This window comes from Anser anser (genome assembly GCF_964211835.1).
Source record: "Anser anser genome assembly, chromosome: 9".
Classification (NCBI taxonomy): domain Eukaryota; kingdom Metazoa; phylum Chordata; class Aves; order Anseriformes; family Anatidae; genus Anser; species Anser anser.
The window spans coordinates 28494402-28519034 of NC_139729.1; the positions used below are offsets into that span (position 1 = coordinate 28494402).

Below are 24633 nucleotides of genomic sequence, written 5' to 3' on the forward strand. Positions count from 1 at the left end.
CAGAAGTCTCCTAAGATCAGGGACTGTATCTGATTGAAGGGAGAGGTCCTGAGGCAAGAGGGAATTTTACGGTTTGCCTGCTAGTGAGCAGAGAGCAGAAACGTGAAAGTTATCACGGGATTCCCCCTGGACACACAGTCTGGAAGCAGTTCACCAGCATGGGGACACCAACTGGTAAGTCTGGCTCCTGCTCCGTCTCCAGCTCCTCCCAGGCCTCTAAGCAGCTGTCAAAGGGACCTATGCGGAAGACCTCCTCCAGTGTTAGAAGAGCAGCGCTGGGGATTCAATTACTCAGAGCTTCGAGGAAAAAAAAGAAAACAAAAAGTGTATGGACAAATGTAGGCAGAACAGACAGAAGTCCAATAAATGTGACTTGGCAGCCACTGCTTTAATAGTGGGAAGATTATTTTTATTCCTGTCGATTTAATGGAGAGAGGGTATTGTTTATAACTGTTTTCTATTCAAGAAGGCTGCAGAAATGGGAAATTAACAACTTCGTCCTCTACTGACACACAGCAAAATTTTGTCCTGATGTAACTACTTCTGGGGTTACTTCAGTGTTCTTAAGGCACTAAGATATCTTCCTCTAAACGTGTGTACACCCAGGACCGGTGGCAGTAGGACTGCAGGAGGCAGCGGGCCCGCAGTCAGAGTCTCAAAGAACACCGTGACAGCAAAAAGTATGAAGTAAACAGACAGTCTAGTCATTTTAGCTGGAATATTTAGTTACAGGCTTAACATTTCACTTTCATCCTACATGCTATTTAGAAGAGAGAATCTGTTCAAAGTACAACATTAAAGATGTCTAAATATAGTTAAATTAATAATTGACATGATAATCTTCATTAGCAGATATTTGCATCTACCCAGCACAAGAGTTTTCAGTTTACACACATCACATCACACACATCGCATTGAATTCACATTCACCCTGCAGACAGAACAGCTCTAACTGAAAGGCACAGGCACGGCTGCACAGGTTGCAGTACAACGTGATTTCAGACTGCTCGCAACGTCTCCCTGCAGGACGGCTGCTGCCTTGAGCAGGCACCAACCCACCTCTCAGGTGAATCACTGTCTGCGTCCTGGGCGCTCGAGCTGCTCTGGAGCCAGGAAGTGAGCGGGGAGCGCGCGCTCGCCTACCCTGGCATGTGAGTCATTCCCGGGAATGAGAGAGCCAGTTGCTCCAGTTGCTCCTGGCCAGGGGAATTTTGCCTCTCTGATCAGGTACCACAAAAAAAAGCAATTGGAAGCAAAGAAGCCTACTTCCAGATATGGTTTATTTAAGTACCTTATCGCGAGAAATACTCTCATGACTATTTTAGTTTCAAGATGCACTCTGGAGGAGTCTAAGGCACTTTCGAGATGCAGCTAAGAGGCAAATGGAAGGCGACAATGGTGACAGGTAAGTGATTTTTGATGGTCTGAAAAGCATTTGATAAGTTGTTCTCTAAATCTTCTTGCTCTTAATCACCCTTAACTGAAAAGAAAGCGGGAATTAAGATGCAGTTGCTGAAAACTGGACATGGAACCATAAACGGAATATCAGATCCATTAAAAATGTGAAAAGGTCTCAAACAGTGAGACTTAACTAATCTTTTATTCATTCAATGGCAAACGTCACTTGTTATCTTTTTCCCAATGGCAAAAATTTATATATATTTCTCTTAGTTATTCCTTCTAACATACTATTCAAAGTGCAGTAAGGTTCACGGTTTTAATAGTTTATGTCTTGACAGGGCTTAAAGTCATATCAAGTAAGATTCAGTAAATATAACATCTGAATTTGATGTGAAATGTTTGTATTCTATCCTTTTTGCCTCTTTCAGTAAAGGAAAGCATACGTGAATTCTCTTAATTACATTATACAGAATGAAGGTTTCTCTTCCTTCATACTTCACTCCGATCATGTTAAAACTTGTCAGGTTCACTGGAAAAACCACATAGCTCTGAACTAGCAACTCAAACTACGTGTCTGATTAGTCTCAAAGTTAGGGAAATATATGGGGTACTTTCAAAAAACTATGTCATTTAACAAGTATTTTAGATTGAAGTGATTATTCTTAGCTACGAACAACTGAAAACAGCAGTGCAATTGAAGGTTTAAAAAAGTTTATATTTTATATTTCAAAAAATGGCTTGGTGTTTGTGCTCTATGGGGACTGCAGACATCCGTTTGTCTTCTCATTGCATAGGCTTGGTCTTGCTCTGATAGAGCTTCACACTTTTTTCCATCTTTTTAAACACTTTGCAATCTCCCTGTTAAAAAAACCAGGAAACACTCAGCCGAGGTCACTACCTCGCTTCCAGAAGCGCAGGCCCTGTTCGCATGGAAGCTGCCGGCCGTTCTCTGGCCGGGAGCCGTCCGGCATTTCCCCGTACCCCGCTCTCACTCCCCTGCACCACCAGGCCTCCCCCTGCAGGGCCGCCATGCTGCCGGCTGCAGCCCGCGCGGGAGGACCTCCAGCCCGGGGACAACCCCACGGTGGGGAACGACAAGGATCAGCTCTCGCACGAGAGAGAAGCTGAAGGGCGTAAAGGGATTTTAGAGGCAGAAAGCATCCGTTTGCATTAGGGGCGTGTGAGAAAAAAGCAGCCCATTTTCAGCAGCACCGAGCCGGCCGCCGGTTCCTGCCTGCCCGCCTGCGGAGGGTTTATTTCCCAGCACGGCCCTGCTGTCTCACCCTCCGCGCCCTCCCTGGCTGCCGGGGCCTCCCCAGGGCAGGGCGGGGAGGAGCGGGGAGACCAGCTCGCCCGGCGCCCGCGCCCGCAGCCCGGCCTGCGCCGGCACGCACCCGCGCCGGCTGCTCTGGGCAGGCGCCCGGGCCCACACCGAGCACCGGGCGGCGGCTGCGTGGCGACGGCTGGCGTTTGCCAAGGCGGCCCTTCGCTGGCCCAGTGCTCGTCTCAGACGGGAAACCTGCCACACTTGCTGCACGTAGCCTGGGATGAGAGAGACCCGGACAACAGCGGCAGTAACAGACGGGAGAGTCCTCCTCCTTTTACGAGGAGTCGCAGCTCAGCTTTGCACAGCAGAGTTCGGAAGGGCCTCCTCTCCTCCTCTTCAGCCACATGAGTGCCAGGGAAAACCAGTCCAGGCACCTGCGGTAAGACTGCAGCAGGAAACTCAAGGCATGAAATACTTATTAAAATTCTGGAACCAAGTGAAAACGTGCCTGACGTACACCAGTGGCTACTGATCACCACACTGCCATCACACGCCAGTGCTCCACCAAGCTGCCAGAGACACTAACCCAGGCGCTGCCAAGAAAGTACGAGAGGAAGTGAGCAAAGTCCCACATTTCAGCTGTCTTAACCCTTCCCAACATTAAATACCCCAGTACCTTCTTTAAAAACAAACAAACAAACCAACCAGGCCCTGCATTACCAAAAGCAGGTTTCCACATTTGACCAACACCAAACCTCAAGAGATACAAGTTATCACAGTATGCTACAAGTTCTTGGTTTTACTGGGGAAAATGTTGCTGACACAAGGAAGTGACAACTGATAAGGAGCATTATAAATCGGCCTTGTATCACCTTCTGTGCAGCAGCGGCTTCTGCCACTACAAGGAATGGCTGGGAGCTGGCAGAGCAGCTGGGCCAGACGACGAAGAAAAGCCCTCTGGGTCCCACGTGCTGAAACCATGCCCGGGATTTGCAGTCTGTCGATTTCTGAGAACGGCAGGCAGGCTGAGAACACTTCATGAAAAATCAGGGTTGCAACAGGCTGAACTTCTCCCAGTCATACCCAAAAATCCCCACGTCCTTTTCCTTCCTTTTTGAACTACTGGTCTTGCTGCAAGTAGCTAGCATGGTTAGTCCCATGTCACAGCAATATATACTAAAGCACAGAAAAACCCAGCTGACTACAGTAAATGAGAATTTTTTGCCCTTTTTGCAATGTGAACCAGAATTGCATATTAAAAAATACTAGAAATTGTTTCAATGCAAAGTAAAATACCTAAAAGTGAGGCCAGAATTGCATAAAAATAATTGACATTACCTACACACATGTACCAGCACTTTTATTTTTAACTACAAGATTTTTCACAGCATCCCCTGTACACCTGAGAGACAAGACAGGTGTACAATAGCCAGAGCTATAACAGATGAAGGTACAATGCAATCAATCACACATCCTCATTCTTGTTTCTAGACCTAGACATCATCTTGACTGTTTTTAAAGTTTCAAGTTTCTCAGCTTACTGTTTTTCATTGCACAAAGCCAACAACCACACTTACAGCCTAGCGTGCAAGAAGCTCCAGCACAGCAGCCCCAAGTCGGTCTCCACCTGGAAGAGGCAGAGGCCGCCTGCCCAGCCCGGCAGCAGCTCCCCACGCCGGCTGCCTGCTCCTCGGGAGGCAGCTCAAGGCCACCCAAACACCAACTGCTGAAACTTCATCACCAGACTGCTTACTGCCTCAGCTGCTGTGTTTATAAAACGTTTTTAACTTTTAAAAGACTGACTTCAGGATAATAAAGTATATAGGACAAGTAAGGAACAGCCCATGGAATTAAAGGAAATTAACTGACAAAAATTTCCAGGCTGCCTATTGTGCCAAGAACAGAGCCCGCAAAAACACAAGCAGAACAGGAATAGAAAGGCTGGGGGAGAGTCTTGTGAAGAGATTAAAAGAGGGAAAAGTTTAAGTTATTCTGGGCAAGTACATGTAAACGTGAACCTGCTTCTGGCCTCCCCCTTAGAAGGGAAGACTAGAAACGTGACCTGGCAAGGGACCAAAAACCGCATCTTCCAAGCAGCGAAAGAACGGCAATCCAGTTGGATGGAAAGGGGACAAAGTTTGCAGGTGACCAGACTGGGAGGACCGGCTGATACACCAGAGGGATGTGCTGCCATGCAGCAGGACCAGGACAGGCTGGAGCATTGGGCTGACAAGAACCTCTTGCAGTTCAAAGGGAAATGCAAAGTCCTGCCCCCGAGGAACAGCCCCAAGGACTGGGACATGCTGGGGCACCCAGCTGGGCAGAGAACGACCTGGTGGACAAGCTGAACCTGAGCCAGCAAAGTGCCCTTGCAGCAAAACAGGCCAAGAGCCTCCCGGGCTGTGTTAGTTGAAGCACTGCTGGCAGGTGGAGGTGACCCCCCCTCTGCTCAGAGCTGCTGAGGCCACGCCTGGAGGATGGGGCTGAGCTCTGGGCTCCCCAGTACAGGAGAGGCACGGAGCTACTGAAGAGAGACCAGCAAAGGGCCACAAAGGTAATTAAGAAACTGAAGCATTCTTCCCTATGAGGGGAGGCTGAGAGAGCTGGGACTGCTCACTGTAGAGAAAGAGGCTCACGGGGAGCTCAGTCGTGTCCAGAAATACCTGCAGGGAGGTACAAGAGGACACAGCCAGGCTCTGTGCAGCGGTGCCCAGGGACAGGGCAGGTGAAACACAGTAAATCTGTCTGAACCTTCCCCCCCCCCCCCCTCCAGCCGTGACGGTGGGAAGGCCCTGGCACAGGTTGACTAGAGAGGCTTTCGACCACCTCCCACCAACTGGACGTGGGCCTGGGTATCTGGCTGCAGCTGATGCTGTTCTGAGCAGGGAGCTGGATTAGACAACCAATCTCCAGGCCTGCTTTCCAACCTCACCTATTCTGTGACTGTGTAAAGGGGGCCCTTCTCTTACCCCATCACAAATGAAACGAGAGAAGTTAATAGAGAGGGGGAGGAAAAAAAAAAAAAAAAAGATTTCCACAGCTATCAGCACAACGGTCATGGATTCCCAGGAAGGACAGTTGAAAGGAAAAGCACGTACAAGCTGCTGACAGGAAGGGAAAGGATGAAACTGTCTCCAGCTTCATACTCATCACTGGCATCCAGATGCTGACATGATGTGAGAGATCAGCTAAGACGTGTGGTGTGGTGAGGGGAAGGATCCAAGACACCCGGCACAAGGACAAAGACACTGAGAGAGCCAAAACAAATGGGTTGGCGTTTTAAGGAGCTGAAAAGCAACTGCCAGACAAACAAAGGAGACTGTTACAGGGACCAGGAGAAGAGATGGAGAGGCAGAGGGCGACCCAGTGGTGGTGCTGGGGGAGAGGCTGGGACTGCGCTGCTCAGCTTCAGAACTGCCTCCTCACCAAGCCTTGCTCAGAGCGCAGCCAGTGGAAGCTGCATCTTGCATGGCAGATTCTTAACAGGGGTTCAGAGAAAGCAACTTAATAGGGCTACAATACAGCTTCTACTATCGGCAGGTTTTGCGCAACCAGAAACAGCCATCAGCAGCATCTTCTCGACAGAAACAAAGGAAACATTCCAGAGTTAATCCTTTCCTCCTTCCTAATTAGAGGCTGCCATACTGAAAAAAAAACATTAATTATCCCAACTTGCCAACCACTGCATTGTCCTCTCTTCATTTTCACATAAAAATAATAATAATAGTAATAATTGCAACACTTAACTCCTCTGCCACCAACAGCCATTTACCTGCTGCCCAGTGGGGTACCTTTGTTGGCAGTTCTCTCCTAAACCTTCGTGTAAAGCAACTTCAGCCTGAGAAACAAAATTTAGCACTACGCTTCATATTATGCTGCTTTAGAAATGGCATTCAAAGTGCTGGCCACCAAAGAACCGATGCCTAGAATCTTGTCACTCTCCCCCCCACTTTTTGAGTGTAGCAGATTAAAAATTTCAAGAGAAGCGTAATTGGCCTGAGTGCCCGCAGCTCTCTATGCGCCCAGCAGCCCGTATCCTGCAGAGCTGGGGACATCTGCTTCACAAAGTTACACTGACCAAAACCAAAGAAAATGTATCTCTCAGTATTTGAGATTTGCACCTGCAAGGCTTAGAATCAGAACTTTGTTTCTGTTTGGCACAAGATTGCCCTCTGCTACAGAAACTGGCTGGACACAGGTATGGTACTTTTACCTTCAGGTACAAAGGCTTAAGAAGGACTAAAACCCAAACTTGAGTAAGTGATTGCACGTGGGAAGCTCTGCAGTTTACAAGAATAGCTGACAGAGAATTTTTCTCACGGCCAGCTCTTGAGCTAAACGACCATGGAGAAGGAAGTCCCCGTTAGCCGTGTGAGGGGACGGCTTCCCCCGGAGCAGGTGTCGGCACAGCGCTGGGCACAGCCTTCCACGGGACAGCTCCGCTCCCGAACCATTACTGCCGCTTGTCTTTTATTGAAGACCGATGGATAGGGCAGGACAGGGGGTCAGCCAGACACAGCTCTGCCACGAGCTGAAGGCAGAAGGGCAGCGAGTTTCACCACAGCTGGTCTGGGGACGGGATGTGCTGCTGTTCAGAGACGCGTGAGAGAGAAGTCTGGGATGGAGGGGGAAGTGCAAGGAGGAACCTGAAAACCAAGAAGGGGGTTTTGTATTAGATACTGAGGCAGACAAGCAGCTTTCTGAGCCAAGGCACTGGTTCCTGTTTGTGGGTATGACTAAGCAGATGGCACAGCTGAAGACGGTTGTACCTTCTTATTGCCTCTTTGCAATCCAGCTGGTTAGGTGCAGCAGCGTTTCTGCTTTACAGAGAACCAGCAGACACGGCTGGCACACCTCTCTGCCAGCAGGCCCCCAGGGAGGCAGGCAGGGGGAGCAGAGGGCACGAAACCCCAACGAGGGCTCCCCGAGGAGGGCTGCTTTCAACCTCCTCCCAGCCAGCCCACACTGAAGCAGTCCCCAGGCTGCAGCGGCCGGCATGAGAGCCGGCCCAGCCGGACAGGCAGGCAGCTGGCAGGCAGCACCCCTTGGCTCGCTCAGCCCTTGGCCGGCAGGCAGCAGCGAGCAACCCAGCTCGCTATCGCCGAGTTAGAAACCAGCCGAGGTGGGCCCCCCAGGGACCCCGGGGCTGGCCCTGCTCAGGTAGGGGCAGCTGCACCCACTGCTGGGCACCTTCCTCCACCTCTTCTCCGTGCAACCTGTGCCGGTGTCTGACCGCCCTCACTGCAGAACGGCGACTCCTTATGCCCAGGTGCGGCCTCGTGTTTCAGCTTGCGCCCGGTGCCTCCTGCCCACGCAGCGGGCACCGCCGAGCAGTGCCATGGGCAGCAGCAGGCTGCCCGCCGCGTGCCCTGGCACCACGCGAGCTCCATCAGCGCTCACGCTGATGCCTGTAGCACGGCAGAAGAGAATACCAGAGAAACACCAGAGAAGAGAAGAGATAACATTAAGGCTTGCCCAAGCGATGCAGGAAAGGAGTGGATGGAAATACCGAAGAGAGCATGTACACAGGCTCTGCACCTGCCACTTGTCAGCTTGCAGAAGCAGTGTGCGCAAGTACACTGCAGCCTGCACCAGTGTCTTTCTTCCACAAATCTTTACAATTAACTGTCAGTGATTTGGTTCTGATGGGCAACAGAAAAGAGCATAATTGCAGCCAGCCAAGTACAAATTGAATAAACTGCCCCACATTTCTAATGCTTGCTTTAATTCTGCCATTTACCAGACTTTATGCTGACAAATGCAGACTGACTGGCAAGGAGTGACACCAAGAAGTTAGGTGCTTAAATAAACAAACATCACTTAACTCCACAGGCCTATGAGCTAGAATATTCGTTCAAGTTCACAAAGAGAATTTTCTAATTTTTGAGAAGTGGCAAATAAGAGACGAAAGAAGAATAATTAGATTTGAGGGTACAGAATTTCTTTCAATAGTGAGGCAACTCAAAGCCTTAGTCATCAACAAAACCATGCAGTCATCCTGTACCCGTATGACACTGAAATATGCCATTCAGCCTATTACTTCATTTCTCATCTGAGGCTCTATCAGTCATGCATATAAACCAGTCTATCAACATTAGCAGTACAGGATTACCTCATCTGTAAAACAGCATGTAATTAACCTGCATTTGCTGCAACTGACAGCCTTTAGGGGAATGATAGAGAAAACAACCAACCAAATGTATAAACGACAAGAAGTATTCTGGTTTAAAAAGCTACCTGAATAAAGGAGCAGCTTCTAAGGATCCAAGCAGAACACATTTGTATGGAAGTGTGAGGCAGGACGTTGGAGAAACATGGTTAGGATGAAACTGGTGAGAAGAAATGTGTAAAGAACTGGAAAAAGAGTTAAAAACCAACCTTATCCGGCACAGAAATACCACATTCAAACAAGTGAAAAAGTCTCTGTTGGAGTGCATAATCAGTGAACGATTACAAAATACCTTAAAATGTTCTTTGAAGAGAAGACAGTCTTCATTCACCGTTCCAAGAGAACATTTTATTCTGGAGAAGAGGAGGCTCAGGGGAGACCTCATTGCTCTCTACAGTTACCTGAAATGAGGTTGTGGGGAGCTGGGGGTCGGCCTCTTCTCACAGGTAACTAGTGATAGGACTAGAGGGAATGGCCCCAAGTTGCACCAGGGGAGGTTCAGGTTGGAAATGAGGAGACATTTCTTCTCAGAAAGAGCAGTCAGGCACTGGGACGGGTTGCCCAGGGAGGTGGTGGAGTCACCGTCCGTGGGGATGTTCAGGGAAAGGTTGGGCGTGGTGCTTGGGGACATGGGTTAGTGGGTGACATTGGTGGTAGGGGGACTGTTGGACCAGATGATCTTGGAGATCTTTTCCAACTTTTATGGTTCTACGTGAAAAACTGTAAACTCTCCATAGGTGATAACCTTCATCTAGTTCCTCAAGTCTACAATACAGTGGTCTTTATCAGAAAAACCAGAGCTCTCAGAGCCTAGGGATACACCAGGTTTGACTCTGTTGAGCCTTGATCTCTCACCCTACCAGCGTAAATAACAAAGCCATGCCACTTAATGTGCTCTATCACAGTACTCCTTAGCTTGATAGACTCTGATGGGAAACCGAACACCTTTGGACTTCTGAGACTAAAGCAGGATTGTTTCTGTGCATCCAGAAATTTGGTCACACAACCAATTCTGTGCAGCAAGGACCATCATGCCTGCACCTCTCTGCTGCCCTGCACAAACCTGTTTGAGATATTAAAGCTTCAGAGCTACAATAGCGTAAGGGAAAGTCTGTAACACATAATTAGGGCAGCCAATAGTAGGTGTCTTCTCTAACCTCCACCCCATGCACGCACGGAGGCCTCTCTGTGAGCTCAGCTGTGCTGGCAAGGCAGGATACACGGTGCTGCTAACATGGGCTAGCTGTCACAGTTTGTGAACAGTTCACTTGCTTTTTCCAGCCCATGCTTTACTGGGAATTTTTTGGAATATGTTTTAACATGAAAACCATCAGGAGTAAGATGATGCAGAGATATCCATTCGGGGGCTAATTGGTCTGCAAGAAGAAGGAGCGAGCTCCCACTATGGTTTCAAGGTGACCTGTACTTCCCTGGGCAATCTAACTGTTCTCACACCTTCAGCAGCCAGGAAGATGCACGTGGCAGGGACTTCTCACGGCCAGCGCTCTGGTCAGGAATCAGCAAGCCCATACGGGATCTGCTAAAAGAAGTGCTGACTTGAAAAGCTTAAGAGAAGGGCTGCTGCTGCTTCTGCTGTCCTTGCTGCACCTGGAAGGGGAACAGAGCACAGGGACCGAGTGGCTGGGCTGCTTCAGCAAGCAGAGGTTTTGCATGGACTGGGGAGATAAGCAAACTGCACCCGAGCAGACCTGTTACAGGGCAAGCACGGGAGCCGCGCTGATACCATCAAACCTGACAGGCACAGCTGGGCCCATCAGGGACTGGGGACTGTATTTCATGCCCCAGAGTGGTAAGATACATGCCTGTCTGGGGAGAGCCTTCTGTGGCAGTGGTTTACACATCACTGGTCCAAGTGATTGCAGTCAGTCCCGTGCAGCAACGTTCAGCTATAAAATTACGGACTAAATCCCAGCACTCAGACTAGTGCCTTCAAAACACAGTACATACGAAACAGAATGCTGTCCGCAGTGAGGAAGGAAACCAGGAAGGTCCACAAAGAGCAGGGGCTTGAAAGTCTTAAGCTGCTGTGGATGCCCCATCTCTGCTGACAGTAAACCCCAGGATACAGATGGGAAAGTGAATGGTGCAAGCTAAAAGGAGAGCCCAGAGAAAGCAAGGCTGAGATCACATGCAGCAAGGGAGCTTTGTCATCAGTGTCAGAAAACATCTTTTGGGATTATTTCTTTTTTGGATGCAAGTCAGGAGACAGAACCTTTGGAGAGCGTTGGGGCTGTTTCTGTACAAAAATGTGTTGACCTGTTGTCAGACTTGTGCAGTCTCTTAGTGACAACATCCGCCTAAAAGGACAGAGGCAGAGGCGCAAACGGGCACAAGCCTCTTTTAACAGAACTTAGAGCAATTTCCTTTGGGACCTGGAGTAACTGACGGCCCACGAGAAGCTTGTTTAGCACAGATCTGATCTTCAGCCCCATCGAATCCTACAGCGTTTCCCAGGGTTACTCCGGGAACACCGGAGCCATCCGTCACCCTGCTCTCAGGCAACACAACTGGCGTTTCACCAACTCCTCCATGCCGAGGATCTGGGAACGCACTTGCCTGAAGAGCCTAGAGCAGGGAGCTTTCCAGGGACTGGGACCAGGAATTACACAGACTTAAAAGGAACTCTGAAATGCAGGGAAATAGGCTTCTATTTGCATAAGATAGAGAGATATGCATCTTTTCATAAAATCACTTGTCCTTTTGATCTCAGTGCCTCCTGGGTAAAAAGGGATAGCTGTGAATTACAAACAACAGCACGAGTGATAGAGATTTTTCTTATTCCCTAGGAAGAAGGCTACTGCTTCTCAGCACATCCCTCAATAGAAGACAAAATACCTAAAATACCCAACAGTCCCATTAGGGACCCCAATTTTTATCAGAACAAATATTTATCAATAACAAATAATGCCATACCAAAAGAAGTCAGACTGAGAAAAAGCCTAAAATACCAATCACATTTTTTACTGAGGCTTTAAGATGTAACGATTTGCTTTACTGCCATCTAGTGACTGTTTAAAACTTTTTCACTCCCTCTCCCTAATACAGTGATAATCGCGTAAAACAATTTAGATCTGCAAAAAGGCGTCAGTAATTTTATCCTCTGTTCACAACCATAGGAGAAGCAGTCAGGTCCTGCTGCGGTGTGAACTATTTAGCTCTAGTTTTCTTATCAAAACTAGTAATCAGAAAGTGAAACAAGGAAAAATCGTTGCACTCAAATAATACAAGAATAAACAAATCATCTGGGATGTTGCCTTATAAATTGATACTGTCAAATTTACTTTATGAAGCTTTTTAACTTCAAGAAATGAGAAGCTCAAAAATAAAGTCTATAAAAAGAAAATAAGCTACTGTCAGGAATCAGGCACTGAAATGTCCAAGATAAAACAAACAAACGGGACATCCAGACATGAATTGTCAGGAATAAGGCCAAGCCTTTATCACAGAGTAAGGAACCAGCGGTAGTGGCAGACCAAAGGCACGAAGTCCTCCAGCCAGCACATTCCGGTACTTGGGAGACAAGCTTTGCCTGCTGCAGGAACCGGGGCTGCATGTTTGCATCTCCTTGTACACTACGCGATTTTTAAAGCCTAAAAGTGTGGTGTAGAGATACGCACCTGCTCAGTACCAAAGCCAGGACCAATTCATGGCCAGGTCATTAGAGGCTCATTAGTCAGACTACATTTTCCTGTACAACTTTTTGAAAAAAAAAAGAAAGAAAGAAAACAGGCTTTAAGAAGTTGAATACAACATATTTTCACAGAAGTTAACAAACTTTAAATGAAGTTTTCTTGGACAAACTCCACAAGATCATGAGGCTGAGGACAATGCAAGTTTGCTACCCACTGGCACCAACTGCTGGGAAGCAGAGGGGACAAAGCGTGGCAGAGCTGACCCCAGTGTGGCCGCTAGCCACTTGCCTGGTGCAGACATAAGGAGGGAGTGAGGAAGTGAAACCCCAGAAAATATTACCTGAGGTGTTTCAGCAGTGATAAGGAACCAAACCACCATGAAACAAGCTTTTATTAAACCTCATTTGCAAAACAGCGAACAATATCTGTCAATGGGGTTCAAGGAAAATCATCTTAACTGAAGCAGATGCAGAGAAGGACTGGTACCTTCAAGTCTTAAAAAAAAAAAAAAGAGAGAAGAGTTGGGATCGCTTAAACACAATAAATGAAGTCTCAGTAAATACAGAAATGTCCCTCTATAAACAGAGGGACAAGTATCAGAGGCGGGGAAGGTTTCATTAAATGAAAGGCATTGGTGCAGGAATAAAGGAGATAGAAAGTGGCCACAGAGATCCCCAGCTTAGAAGCTACAGTAATGTTTCTAAGTATTACAGCAATAAAGCTCCAGCACAGCTGTGCTAGTGAGGAAGAAAAAGGGAAATAGCTTTACAGTGAATGCATGGGCTTACAAAAACTAAGCTGGCAGGACTGCCTGCAGCGATGCAGCAGATGCCCAGCCCCAAGCGAGCAGCGGTAGGGAAGACCCTAACAGCAGGGCAGCTGCGCAGCCCGCCGAGGCCAGCCATCAGCTCCACCTCAGTCCCTTCCTAGGGAATTCTGGCCAATACTTGCTTCCCAGAGCTCTCCATGCTGCAGAGAGAAAGACGGGAACTTCTGGTTTGCTTTAACTTCAGTCTTTTTCCCCAGAATGCGGAGCTGACGCAGCCCCTGCTGACTCCAGGACCTGCGGCTGCCAGTGGGACTCCTGAGAGGCGTTCCAGCTGACGACCTACAGCACCGCAAATAATGGGGTACAATTTGTCCTATGGAAAACTGCCAGGTAAAATAATGTTGGAAACTGAAGTGCCTGAGAAGCGTTTACTGTATTACTACCAGTTCCTACCAACGTTTTAAAGAAATAAGTCATTTCAGAAAAGGTTGTCTGAATGCTGCCATGTGCTGCCCCCGTGGGTTGCAGTCCCAGTTCGCCATGCAAGTTCACAGCACAAATAATTTCTTGATGGGGAAAAAAAAAAAAAAAAAACTAAACAGAAAATTTATAACAATCTGAAGTTTGCTCACAAATATTTATATGTGAAACCTTAAAATCCCCAGAGGCTGTGCTTTTTAAATACATTTAAGTAAATTAAGTTTTAAATTATCATTTTAATAGGCCCAAAGAGACTCTCCAGAGTCCCGTTTCTTGACAAACACCAACCGAGCTCAAACGTTGTCTTCTGCCAAGACAACCAAGAGTGCACACCCCGCTCTTGCATTAATTCTCCTTGCACTGCTACACAACATTCACACCCAGGTGTCAGTAACGTCCTACGGCCTACTCAGGGATATCGTACAGCAGGGATAACCCCGCTGCCAGCACCCTCCCTGTGCCGGCACCTCGGCGCGGAGAGGCAGCAGCACAGGCCTACAAAATGAACGCACATGCCCTGCTTCGTTCCCTGATTAGGTGACCTAGCGCAGGATTTTATAAAGTCACTGCAAACGCCCATTATCCTCACATTTATCAAGCTCATTTATCAAGTTTCTTGTATGAAAACACCTCTCCTGAAAACTTTGGTAATGTACAGAAGAAAGAATTATTCCTGAACTGTTAGGAAAACAAAACAGGAGCAGGCGTGGTAAGAAGGGATGAAAGCATTAAGCATTTACAACTTTAACTTACGACTATCTTCATACAAAATAGCATGGTACAAAGCACGAAAGCGGCATATTAAGTTCACTGAACCCTATTAAAGGGCAGGAGGGGTGCTTATGAGTATCACAAGAACTGCTCAAAAAGGACATTCATTTACTCACTGCATTTTTCTCCTGTTGTAGTATTGGCAGAGGCACCTTTGTGCTCCAGCAGGAAGCAGCAGCCATTGTGCTCAGAGGCTAAAAAGCCACAGATGCATTTACTTTAACACATGCAATACTCAGGACTGCTGTTTCAAGTTCAGGTTTTCTGAGCTGGTTGACCTGAGCAGCCTCCAGGATTGCCCAGAGAAGTGACATTTTCTAGAGGACAGTTCTAAAACTGCTCCATTTATAAAACACTAAAAACATACTTCAAAATTGTTCTTTTCCGCAGCTCCTATAGACGACCATCTGAGCCAAGACAACAATACCGCATCGAATCAAACGACAGGCTTCCTTGGGAACTCCACGCAGAACGAATTCACGACCATTGTTCTGCCTGTGCTTTACCTCGTCATTTTCTTGGCAAGCATCCTGCTGAACGGCCTAGCAGTATGGATTTTCTTCCACATCAGAAATAAAACAAGTTTTATATTTTACCTCAAAAACATCGTGGTTGCAGACCTCCTCATGACACTGACGTTCCCATTTAAGATAATTCAGGACTCCCAGCTGGGACCATGGCACTTCAACTCGTTCCTATGCCGATACACCACGGTTTTATTTTACGCCAACATGTACACCACAATTGTGTTCCTCGGACTCATCAGTATTGACAGGTACCTGAAAGTAGTGAAGCCCTTCGGAGACTCCAGGATGTACAGCATCACCTTCACTAAGATCTTATCTGCCTGTGTGTGGGTAGTTATGGCTTTCCTAGCTTTGCCAAATCTGATTCTTACAAACGGCTACCCGACAAAGAAAAACATAGACGACTGCATAAAACTTAAATCACCCCTGGGAGTCAAATGGCATACAGCTGTCATTTACATCAATACCTGCATGTTTGTAGTGGTCCTGATAGTACTAATAGGATGTTATATTGCAATCTCCAGGTACATTTATAAATCAAGCAAGCAATTCATTAGCTCATCAAGCAGAAAGCGAAAGCATAATCAAAGTATAAGGGTTGTAGTGGCTGTATTTTTCACTTGTTTTCTGCCGTACCATTTGTGCAGAATACCCTTTACTTTTAGTCATCTAGACAAGCTGCTAGATGACTCTGCACATAAAATCCTGTATTATTGTAAGGAAATGACGCTGTTCCTCTCTGCATGCAATGTTTGTCTGGATCCAATAATTTACTTTTTCATGTGTAGATCATTCTCCCGAAGGCTGTTCAGAAAATCAAACATGAGAACCAGGAGCGAGAGCATTAGGTCACTTCAGAGCGTCAGACGGTCAGAAGTGCGCATATATCATGAATACACCGATGTCTGAAGTCACCCACACAGAGACTTTTGCTAATTTCTGAGAGTATTTGTATAGCATGTAAATAAAATGTATCTTTGAGTATCTGACCATGGATGTTCATTAAGAAATGTGCAGACATGTACAGCTTTTTCATTTCAGCTTACTAACATCTATCTTAAATGTCCAAAGCCTGGATTCACACAGAGATCAGGTTCACTTCAGAGGGATTTGGGTTTTTTTATTATTTTTTTTAAATTTGTTTTGTTTTCTTAAGGTCAACAGAAACTAAAGAAATCCAATGTCAATATCTTGTAATTTAAAGAATGTTCTCATTAACCAAGAGAAGCTCTTTTCCCTTATGGCTCAAATTCCAATAATTACTTCACTCTAGTAATGCTCCTTTATTTTCATTTCATTTTTAATGCATTTTTCACTCTTATTGATATTATACCAGTTCTTCCTTTCTACTTTCTAGCAGAAATACTTTAGACAGTAAAATTGATATTTTCACCTAAAATAGTTACTGAGAATGTGAGAACGGCAAAAAATTTGCTTAACAAATAAAAAATGCATGGGTTGTACTGGCGATGCCAGACACTGAAGCCAGACAAGAGGCATCATGTGCAGTTACAGAGGAGGAGGAAGAGGGTGACCACTGAAGGTGCAGGCCACGCCAACCTGTGCACACATCTGTTCCAGAGATGGGGACAGGGAAGTACTCATACCCAAGGGTGGTTTCACCACTGGCAAGCCCAAACCACAGCACTGCTCTTGACATGGACCACGGTTGGTGAAACAATGTACAGGGTTTGTTTTTAAACACAGACAATGTCAAATGTCAGAGAAAACGTTATCAGAATGAAGCTGCTTTTGCTTGCCTGGTGGCACTAACGTCCCAACATGAAAGGCTCTGGAGCCCCACGCCTCCCACGCCTTCTCCCCGAGCCCGAGGGCCCCGACAAGACACAAGGACGTGATGGACAGCGATGCGGAGCTGCAGGCAGGTCCAGCAGAGCTGGGCGTGCTCTCGCCTTGGAGCAGGGTCTCAGGGGGCTGCTGCCAGGGGACAGGAGAGCTGCAGGGCTGCTCCTGTGCAGACGGCGCTCAGCTACCTGCCGACAGCTCCTCGGCTTCTCCGCTCCGCTGCCTGCGGCGGCAGCGGCAGCCTCCTTTCCACAGGTCAAGCCTGCTGCAGCGCTTCCCATCCCTTTTCAAAATATCAACATGAGAAATTCAAATACTATCCTAGTTTAGGTCTTTTCTCAAAAAACAAAACAAAAAACATTACTTCTTTAGATTCTCACTTCCCTCATGCTAAGGGAGGGCACAACAGAAAACATTCGTTAACTGACTCGCGTGTGACAGAACCGAGCAATAGACACGAAGCTGAAAACTCAGTTTCGCAGCACTTTCTGTGCCTGCTTAATAAAGCATGAATAAAGCTTAAGGTACTAGGAAATTTTGTTCAAAATTATTTATGTTGGCTGCTTGCAAATCTAAAAAAATCAAAAAAAACTAACAGGGTGTCCGATAAGCAGGTGAAATCCTCTTTCGGACAGTTCAGGCAGCACCTCTTGGCTGTTATTTCACGCTGTGGGACACACAACCCGACTGGAGGAAATATTAAAGGAGAGCTTCCAAAGCCAAGGCAAGAAGAAAGGAGTAATAAAGGACCAACGCAGAATCTGCTGCGTGAGAAAGAGTTGACTAAGGACTAAACTACTCAAGGGAAGAAAAAAGTCCTGAAGAGTCCCCACCAGAGCTCACGCTGACTGGGACACTGCAAGTGATCTCCCCCGGGCCCGGGGGCCTCCACCACGCAAGCAGCCGACAGCGTTCGGGAGGAGCAGTCGGCAGTCAGGAGCTCGCAGCGGGCTGTGCCAGCATCCCCGTGCTCACCACCATCAGCTCGTCCCGCCGGTGGCACGGGGTCGGGCAGGCTGCGGGGCACACCCTGGGAGCCAGGTGGACCGGGGCTGAGCGAGGTCCACAAGGCTGCAACAGCAGCTCCTCCGCCCCGGGAAGCGCGCGCACCTTGCCGCACGGCGCAGAGCTGCAAGCACGAGTTCCTGCTCCCCTGACAGCTGCGTTTTATGAAGACGGGCTGCTCTCACTGAACGGGGCCGGCGCACACCCCACGTGCCTCCTTGCCCCAGGAAGCCCCAGGAGGAGCTGGAGCTGACTCCAGCCAGCACAGAGTGCTGCGGGTTCAGAGCACGCCGAGGCAGAGCTGGGCGGCTGTGGGCGCACCCCCGTGAGCGCCACCCGCAGCTCGGCGGCGCCCGGCACCCCGCGGGCAGGACCCCACCGCGAGGCTTCTGCTCGTGCCGCGCAGCCCCCGACAGCCAGCACGGGGAGACCTGCAGGGAGAACGCATTTGGCCTTTCAAGGCCACGAGGGTGTGTTTGAATTTAGGGCGGTCAACCGAGCAATGCTTACGTGAAACGTTTTGTCCTGTTATTTCACTGGGGATTAAATCGGATTTGCTCAGAGTAAAAGCTCCTTGTAAACTAAACAAACGGCCAAGTCAAAAAATGTAGATTGCAAGGAGCTGACGGGTGTTTTGAGCAATGTATTTTTGATATGCATCTTATGCAACGTAGTGAAATTGCACAAACAGAAGATGGCAATAGTCCATCATCAAGTGCTTTATTCATATAAGGACTTGCCCTTTAGGATAGAAAAAAAATGAAAATGCAGCTTTCAAATAAGAAAGATATTCCACGAAAATACCTCTGATGAAGTATTATACAGAAATGAGTGTTTCTTTTTTTAAACAACAATTAGTTTAGTTTTATATTCTATTTTATGCACAGTGAAAAAGCTGAAGTGTAAGTACTATAGATAATATTTGGATTACATAGCTGAATTAAAACAAGTATTATAAAAATACTTATATTGTTGAGGGGGGATCACTTCTTGAAAGGAGGGATGCTTCGGATATTTATCCTACTTAAAGTACAAATACTGTAAATAGCCAAAATACCACAGAATAAGCCCTATTTTCCAATCAGCTCTGTAGAAAACTAAGTTTGCACACAGAATATCAAAGGCTAGTTCTGGGACTGAATTTGCTATTTTGTACTCTTATGGGTTTATGCATATACAAAACTATATTAAGAAAACCATTTTGGGGACTGGGTTGCATAGTTCAAATTCTCTTAAGCTCCAAATTAAGTGGAACTGCATACTACTGGCTTGGTTTTGTGAAATAGTAATATTTAGGACTGCAAGGTCAGTATGTACACTAAGACACTAATAATCAAAGACCTTCTTATTAGGTCTTACATGGTTAAAGAAAGTGATGACCGAGTACTTCTGGTCTCCCTTTTACGACACAGGTAATAGGGAATCACAGAAGGGTTTATGGCTTGTCAAACTGCACCAGACAATTACTCTGAGAAACGCACGCACACCCCTCCCCGGGCTCTGCTTTGCACCTTTCGTCACTGCTGCAACGTCTGCATAGCTACAGGAAGCAGCAGGTACAGACAGCTCGTCTTCTGCTTTAATGGAGATTGCTAGACAAATCCTTCCAGTAACAAGATCACTCACTATGAGGCTGCAACAGCTTCGTGTCCCCCCTCGTGCCACGCTCACCACGTGCCGCTTACCACCCAAGGCTAAGGCAGGCAGCTCACGCTATGGCAGGTTCCCAGATCTTCCCATGGCCTAGCACGCAAACAAGTGGCTATCATCACACGTGTACTTTCCTGTAGCCTTCTCCAGCATTAATCTTTTGAGTTGAACTGTTCTGCCTACCATAAAGGCTATCCCAATTTACCCCAAACCACTGTCTGCCTTGCACCATAGAGATACGTATACATACAGAGCAAGAAAGCTTGAGCCCCTGTCTGTATTCTACATGGAATTTTGGTGCTTAAAAGCACTTTTCTCCTGATCGTAGCACCGGTTTATTAATGTCCACTGCTGAAACAAACTTTTTCTCGGCTATTGGTAGAAACCTGGGTAACGATCACCATTCAATGAGCACGGCCTGAGGACTTCGCTTTCAGATACATCCTCTGCTTTGTTCTCTGTTCTGAACTTTCAATCCTCTCTATGTCTATTACTTGCTTAGGTTATTTAAAATTGCTAGATTTTTAATTAAAGCTCCATTTAGAACCAAAAAAAAAAAAAATTAAAAACAGCACTAAGGTTACAAGAGTCAAGTGATAATGCACTGAAAACTCATGTTGCTGCTTTCCCCCCAGACCAGTCCGCTTTTGACACACGGCCGTACTCCAGCATGCACGCTACTTCTTGCTCCCGCGATACAAGTTTTACTGGCCTGACACTATTCCCCCTCACAGCCCCCCCAGGGCCTTGCATGACTCACTGCCCACTCCTTCAGTTGTACTTCTGGGGTTCCTTATTTTCTGTACTGCCCAAGTTGAAATAAAAAGGTGCAAGGCAGTTCACAGGAAGTCTCAGATCTTGATCTCTAGCTGTTATTTCAGAGAAACAGGTCAGGACAGAAGCATGCCCAAGTCTTGATCATGAAGCTTAAATTCCTTTTTTTTTTTTTAAACAGGACACTACACATGTGCAAGGTGTCTTTTCAGGTGGAGACATGACAGCAAATCAGACCCAAGAAAGCAAGGAGCGCACAATTCATGAACAACGGTGAAAGTTTTCACTTCAGAAACTCTGCATTACGCTGTAATTGAGTAACCCTGCCAGAAGTCTCCACGCCACGGGGCTACCGTGGAAGAAAAGTTACTTGAACACGTACTTAGAGACGGCTCTAGACCAAGACCCACACAAGGCTTTTGTCGCTACATGTAATACGCCCTTTGGTTTCGAGGTTTTTCCAGCAGTTACCTTTACCAGGGCTTTCCAGTGCAGCTTCCTAAACATCTTAAAAAAGGAAAGTAAACCCCCCAAAGGTTCTAGAAGTGCCTTGGTACGGACACACACAGAATCTCGTGAGTTGTGCAGCTGTCGCTGTGCAGCGAGAGCACCCAGACGGGGCTCACTGCGACGTGCGCCAGCTCCCACCTCGCACAGCCTCAGCTCTGCCCGCTGGGCCGCCCCGAACGCCCCCCGTGGGCATGGCGAGCCACAGCGGTGCCGCGCGGGTATGGCCAGCGGTCTGCCAGCTCAGCCTGAGACAGATCACCGTCAGGTCTCCGAAGCCTACCCAACAATGATGTAGAGGCATCTCCCCGTCAGCAAAACAAAACTAGGCAGAAAATATTTGCTGGCAAGCTTTGATAAGCTAAAAACTAAACCCGTAAGTCCTGCAGTGCTTTTGTAATTAGCGTGCCTTGGAGCGGGATTATTCTACACAAACATTTATCTTGTTCATCCTGCTTTAATTAATTCACGGCGCTTGGCCACAGATATAATACAATCTGCGTGGTTTCACATTTAGTAGGGCTGGAAGCACTGACTACTTCATTAGAAGGTTTTGATAATGAGGCACAAACCTCTGATAAGTCTGGTAGACAGAGACATTGCTTATATATGGCAATAGTTTGGTGGGGTAAGACATATTTAGAAAAAAAAAAAAATCTGAACCTGTCAGCCCCATTCCTGTTCGCAAAGGTGTGAGAGCTACCAGCCCAGCTTTCGCTGCTGCCAGCAGCCTCATCAGACATGAACTACATCACCACCACCACCAGCAGAGCCCTTTCAGTGAGCAATGTGCCCCGATATGCTGTCAGTGTTCTCCCGTCTCTGTGAGCATGTATTCTCTGGTTCTGATGTAGAAGTTAATCAGCAGGACTATAAAATGGTTTCCTTTCATAGGCACTGAGCTCAAACAAAAACTTCAAATGACTTTTTTTAATAAAGAAAAAAACTAGACTAGGAGATGTGTGATTTGGGGAAAGAAAAAGGCTTATATGGCTAAGGGTAAAATACATTATCAGTTGTTCTTAAGACACCAAAAGCATACGACATACAGCAGAAGTCTTTCTGGCAATCAAGCTCACCGCTTTCTTTCCAACGCCTTGGACACAGCAGCCGTATCTGTAGATCCCTATATACTAAAACTGGCTGGTATTTTGGAAAAACATCCATGTTTGCATAACAAAGCGACCCTTCAGTTTGCCCTGATGTCTAGAATCATTCCAGCGGGGTGAAACTGCACACAGAGCCGAGACTTCCTACCCACCCTCGGAGCTCTTAATCCCCTGCCCCTGGACAACTGGTTACTTCTCTGAAGCATGCAAAAAGCTCTCTGTGCCGCAACATTTAATCCGTCACAGAATTGCAACTTGCACTCGAAAGCACTGCATTTCTTGTTCGTTTGGGACCTCACACAGTCATGTGGAGCTGCAGACTTCAGACCAGCACTGAAGGCAGCATTTTGACCGACGTACTTCGGTAGCTTTAGTTTAACAACTCTGGCAAGCTTTAACCAAGAATGACACTGCAAACCAAAAAGTACAGCCATACCTTTAAGCAATCCTACAATGACATAATTTCATAATATAACATACAACACAAAAAAGTCATCCCCACAGTTGCTCACCCCTGGATTCTGCTACCTTCCAGCATATTACCACATTTTAAAATAATTTCATACTATGAAGTTTGAGCTGCATCATGAGACCAGCACAGCTTCAGGGAAACTACCAAGCACCCACACATCCTAGCACTTCAGCTGGTGTCTGAGCTGACTTTGCCTACTTAGAATTGCCTTCCCTTTCCAGTAAGTGCTGGCTCCCTGCGATCTTCAGAGAGGAAGACCGCTAACATTTCACTTCTGGTTTCCTGGCAAATCATGTTCTGCTTCTACTGTTCTCCTTCTAACAATAAAGATGGAAAAAATGATACACCAGATGAAGTAAGAGGGAGAAAAGAGATATCCCTAACAGTCCGAAAACAAGATGGCTATTTAAAGCTGCAGGAACAGCTTTGAACATTTAGCATGAAAAAGCCCCTTTTTAGGGGTTGTTTATAAGCTTTTCCTCCTTCACCTCAATACTTCAAACACATAGGCAAAATCATGTTCCTCACTCGTTACTAAAGGCAAACACCATCGTCTTTATTTCCTTCTGGGCAATAAAGTTCGTGACTGACAGTATTAGACTGCAAGCCTGAGCAGCAAGGTCACGCTGCCCATCCAAAATTCCCACTCAGTTTATTTTAAAATACTTTGGGTGCAACTCCCAGAAATATTTGGCAAAGTACAGAAAACAACCCTTGACTTTGCAAGAAATAAGTGGCAACATTCAATCTAAAAAAAAAAAAAAATCCCTCTATAAAAATGAGATTAAGCTTCCACTCCAAGGCAGATTGCATTTAACAACCTTTGCATACCTCATTCTGGGAATTTTGCTCAATTGCATTACATTAGTAGAGCCAAACAAAAACGGTTATGAAAATATCTTGTTAAGTTTCAGCAGACGTTGTTCTGAGAAGTCATGGAAGTAGGAACAGTCATCAAGGATTAACACGAAGGCTGCCGGTGCGGAGAACAAGCATGCTGCATTCCTTGGAGTATTGTGCTGTGGTCTTCGCTATGTCACAAAGAAGCAAACGAGATTTTTTAAAGAAAGCCTGGACCCCCAGTAATGCAAATGGTGGAAATCAACTGCAGTATCAGTTTGCTTACACTGTTACTCTGAGGTATTCAGTCTAAATCAGCAGGTTTACATAAATATGGTGCTAGTGTTGTTTTCTTCAGAGAAATAGTCTCTCTCTGCAGAACTACAGTTCGTTAAACATTCACTCACTCAACATCAAAGCTGAAAGTGCTCACTTCCAGAACCCTATTATGCAAAGTTAAAAAAAAAAAAAAAAGTCCTGCCAGCACTCATTTGCAATGCACGTGTTGTTCAATGTATCCTTACACTCAGCTGAAAAGCAACAGCCATCTCCACCATATGCACATTACACAAGACAGCTTTCCTTTAATGTTATCAGGGTTGACAAGAACAAGATGCTTCACTTTCTGTTTCAAAGCATTCTTTTCCTTTTTTCTTTCAGGGGGGCAGCAGTGGGGAAAAGGATGGGAAAAGATAGCCAAATGACAACGAACCAAACTAAGGAATAGAAGTACTTCACAACATCAAAGTTCCATTCCTAGGCTGCATAAGGGCAACTCAAGATTTGATAGGAGACACAAGGAAAGGAACCAAATTCTAGAAAGCACAGAGAACCTCTTTTATGCAGGCAGGAATTTTTCAAGGCGGACTCTCGATTCAAATCAAGCCTTTCAAATAGAGAATAACCTGTAATCAAAACCCAAATATGCAAAAACCATGCATCCAAAAGTGCCCTAGAATTTGTCTTGTATTGGAAATCAACAACTTCAGATCGGCATCTACTTTACAGACACCTGCCCTGGCACCTTTGTGTATTATAAGCACATTCAATCCATGTGCTTTCATTAAAAGCCAGAGGTGTCTAAACCACAAATTCTATCCCACTGACAAATGCACATCTGACAGATTTACACCATTCCTATCTAGAGATGGCACCTGTGTCTTCTCTGTGTACTTTCTGCTTTAGTTCCTGCAGGACTGGCATATCTTTTAAGCAGTTCCTATTTACCGCTTTGCAGTCCTGGAGCCTGGTCTTGATACCACTGCAATGATTTCTTGCTTACCTACACTCCTACCTGACGCAATGCCAAGAACTAAGGGTACCATGGGTAAAAATCAGCAGGTTTCTCCCTGAAGCAACTCCTTTCTTGGAAGAGTAAGACACACAGACACACACACCCCGCGGTGGCTTTTCAGTCCTGTGCAGACTTAGAG

The 24633-nt window shown here is 46.6% G+C and overlaps 2 protein-coding genes across 6 annotated transcripts in view; one reads left to right on the plus strand and one right to left on the minus strand.

The window, feature by feature from the left end:
- MED12L (mediator complex subunit 12L) overlaps positions 1–24633 on the minus strand; it is a 140284-nt gene that overhangs the window by 59147 nt on the left and 56504 nt on the right. The window lies entirely within an intron of this gene.
- GPR87 (G protein-coupled receptor 87) lies at positions 1326–16026 on the plus strand. The gene is made up of 3 exons (XM_083848929.1): positions 1326–1405; positions 13517–13649; positions 14901–16026. The coding sequence occupies exons 2-3, from the start codon at positions 13616–13618 to the stop codon at positions 15944–15946; spliced, it is 1080 nt and encodes a 359-aa protein (XP_083705055.1). The 5' UTR covers positions 1326–1405; positions 13517–13615; the 3' UTR covers positions 15947–16026.

Excerpts from the sequence above, each read along its gene's own strand:
- GPR87 (XM_083848929.1), top strand. The coding sequence starts at position 13,616 with ATGGGGTACAATTTGTCCTATGGAAAACTGCCAG. Across the intron at positions 13,650-14,900 it reads GTCCTATGGAAAACTGCCAG|CTCCTATAGACGACCATCTG; the intron begins GTAAAATAATGT and ends TCTTTTCCGCAG.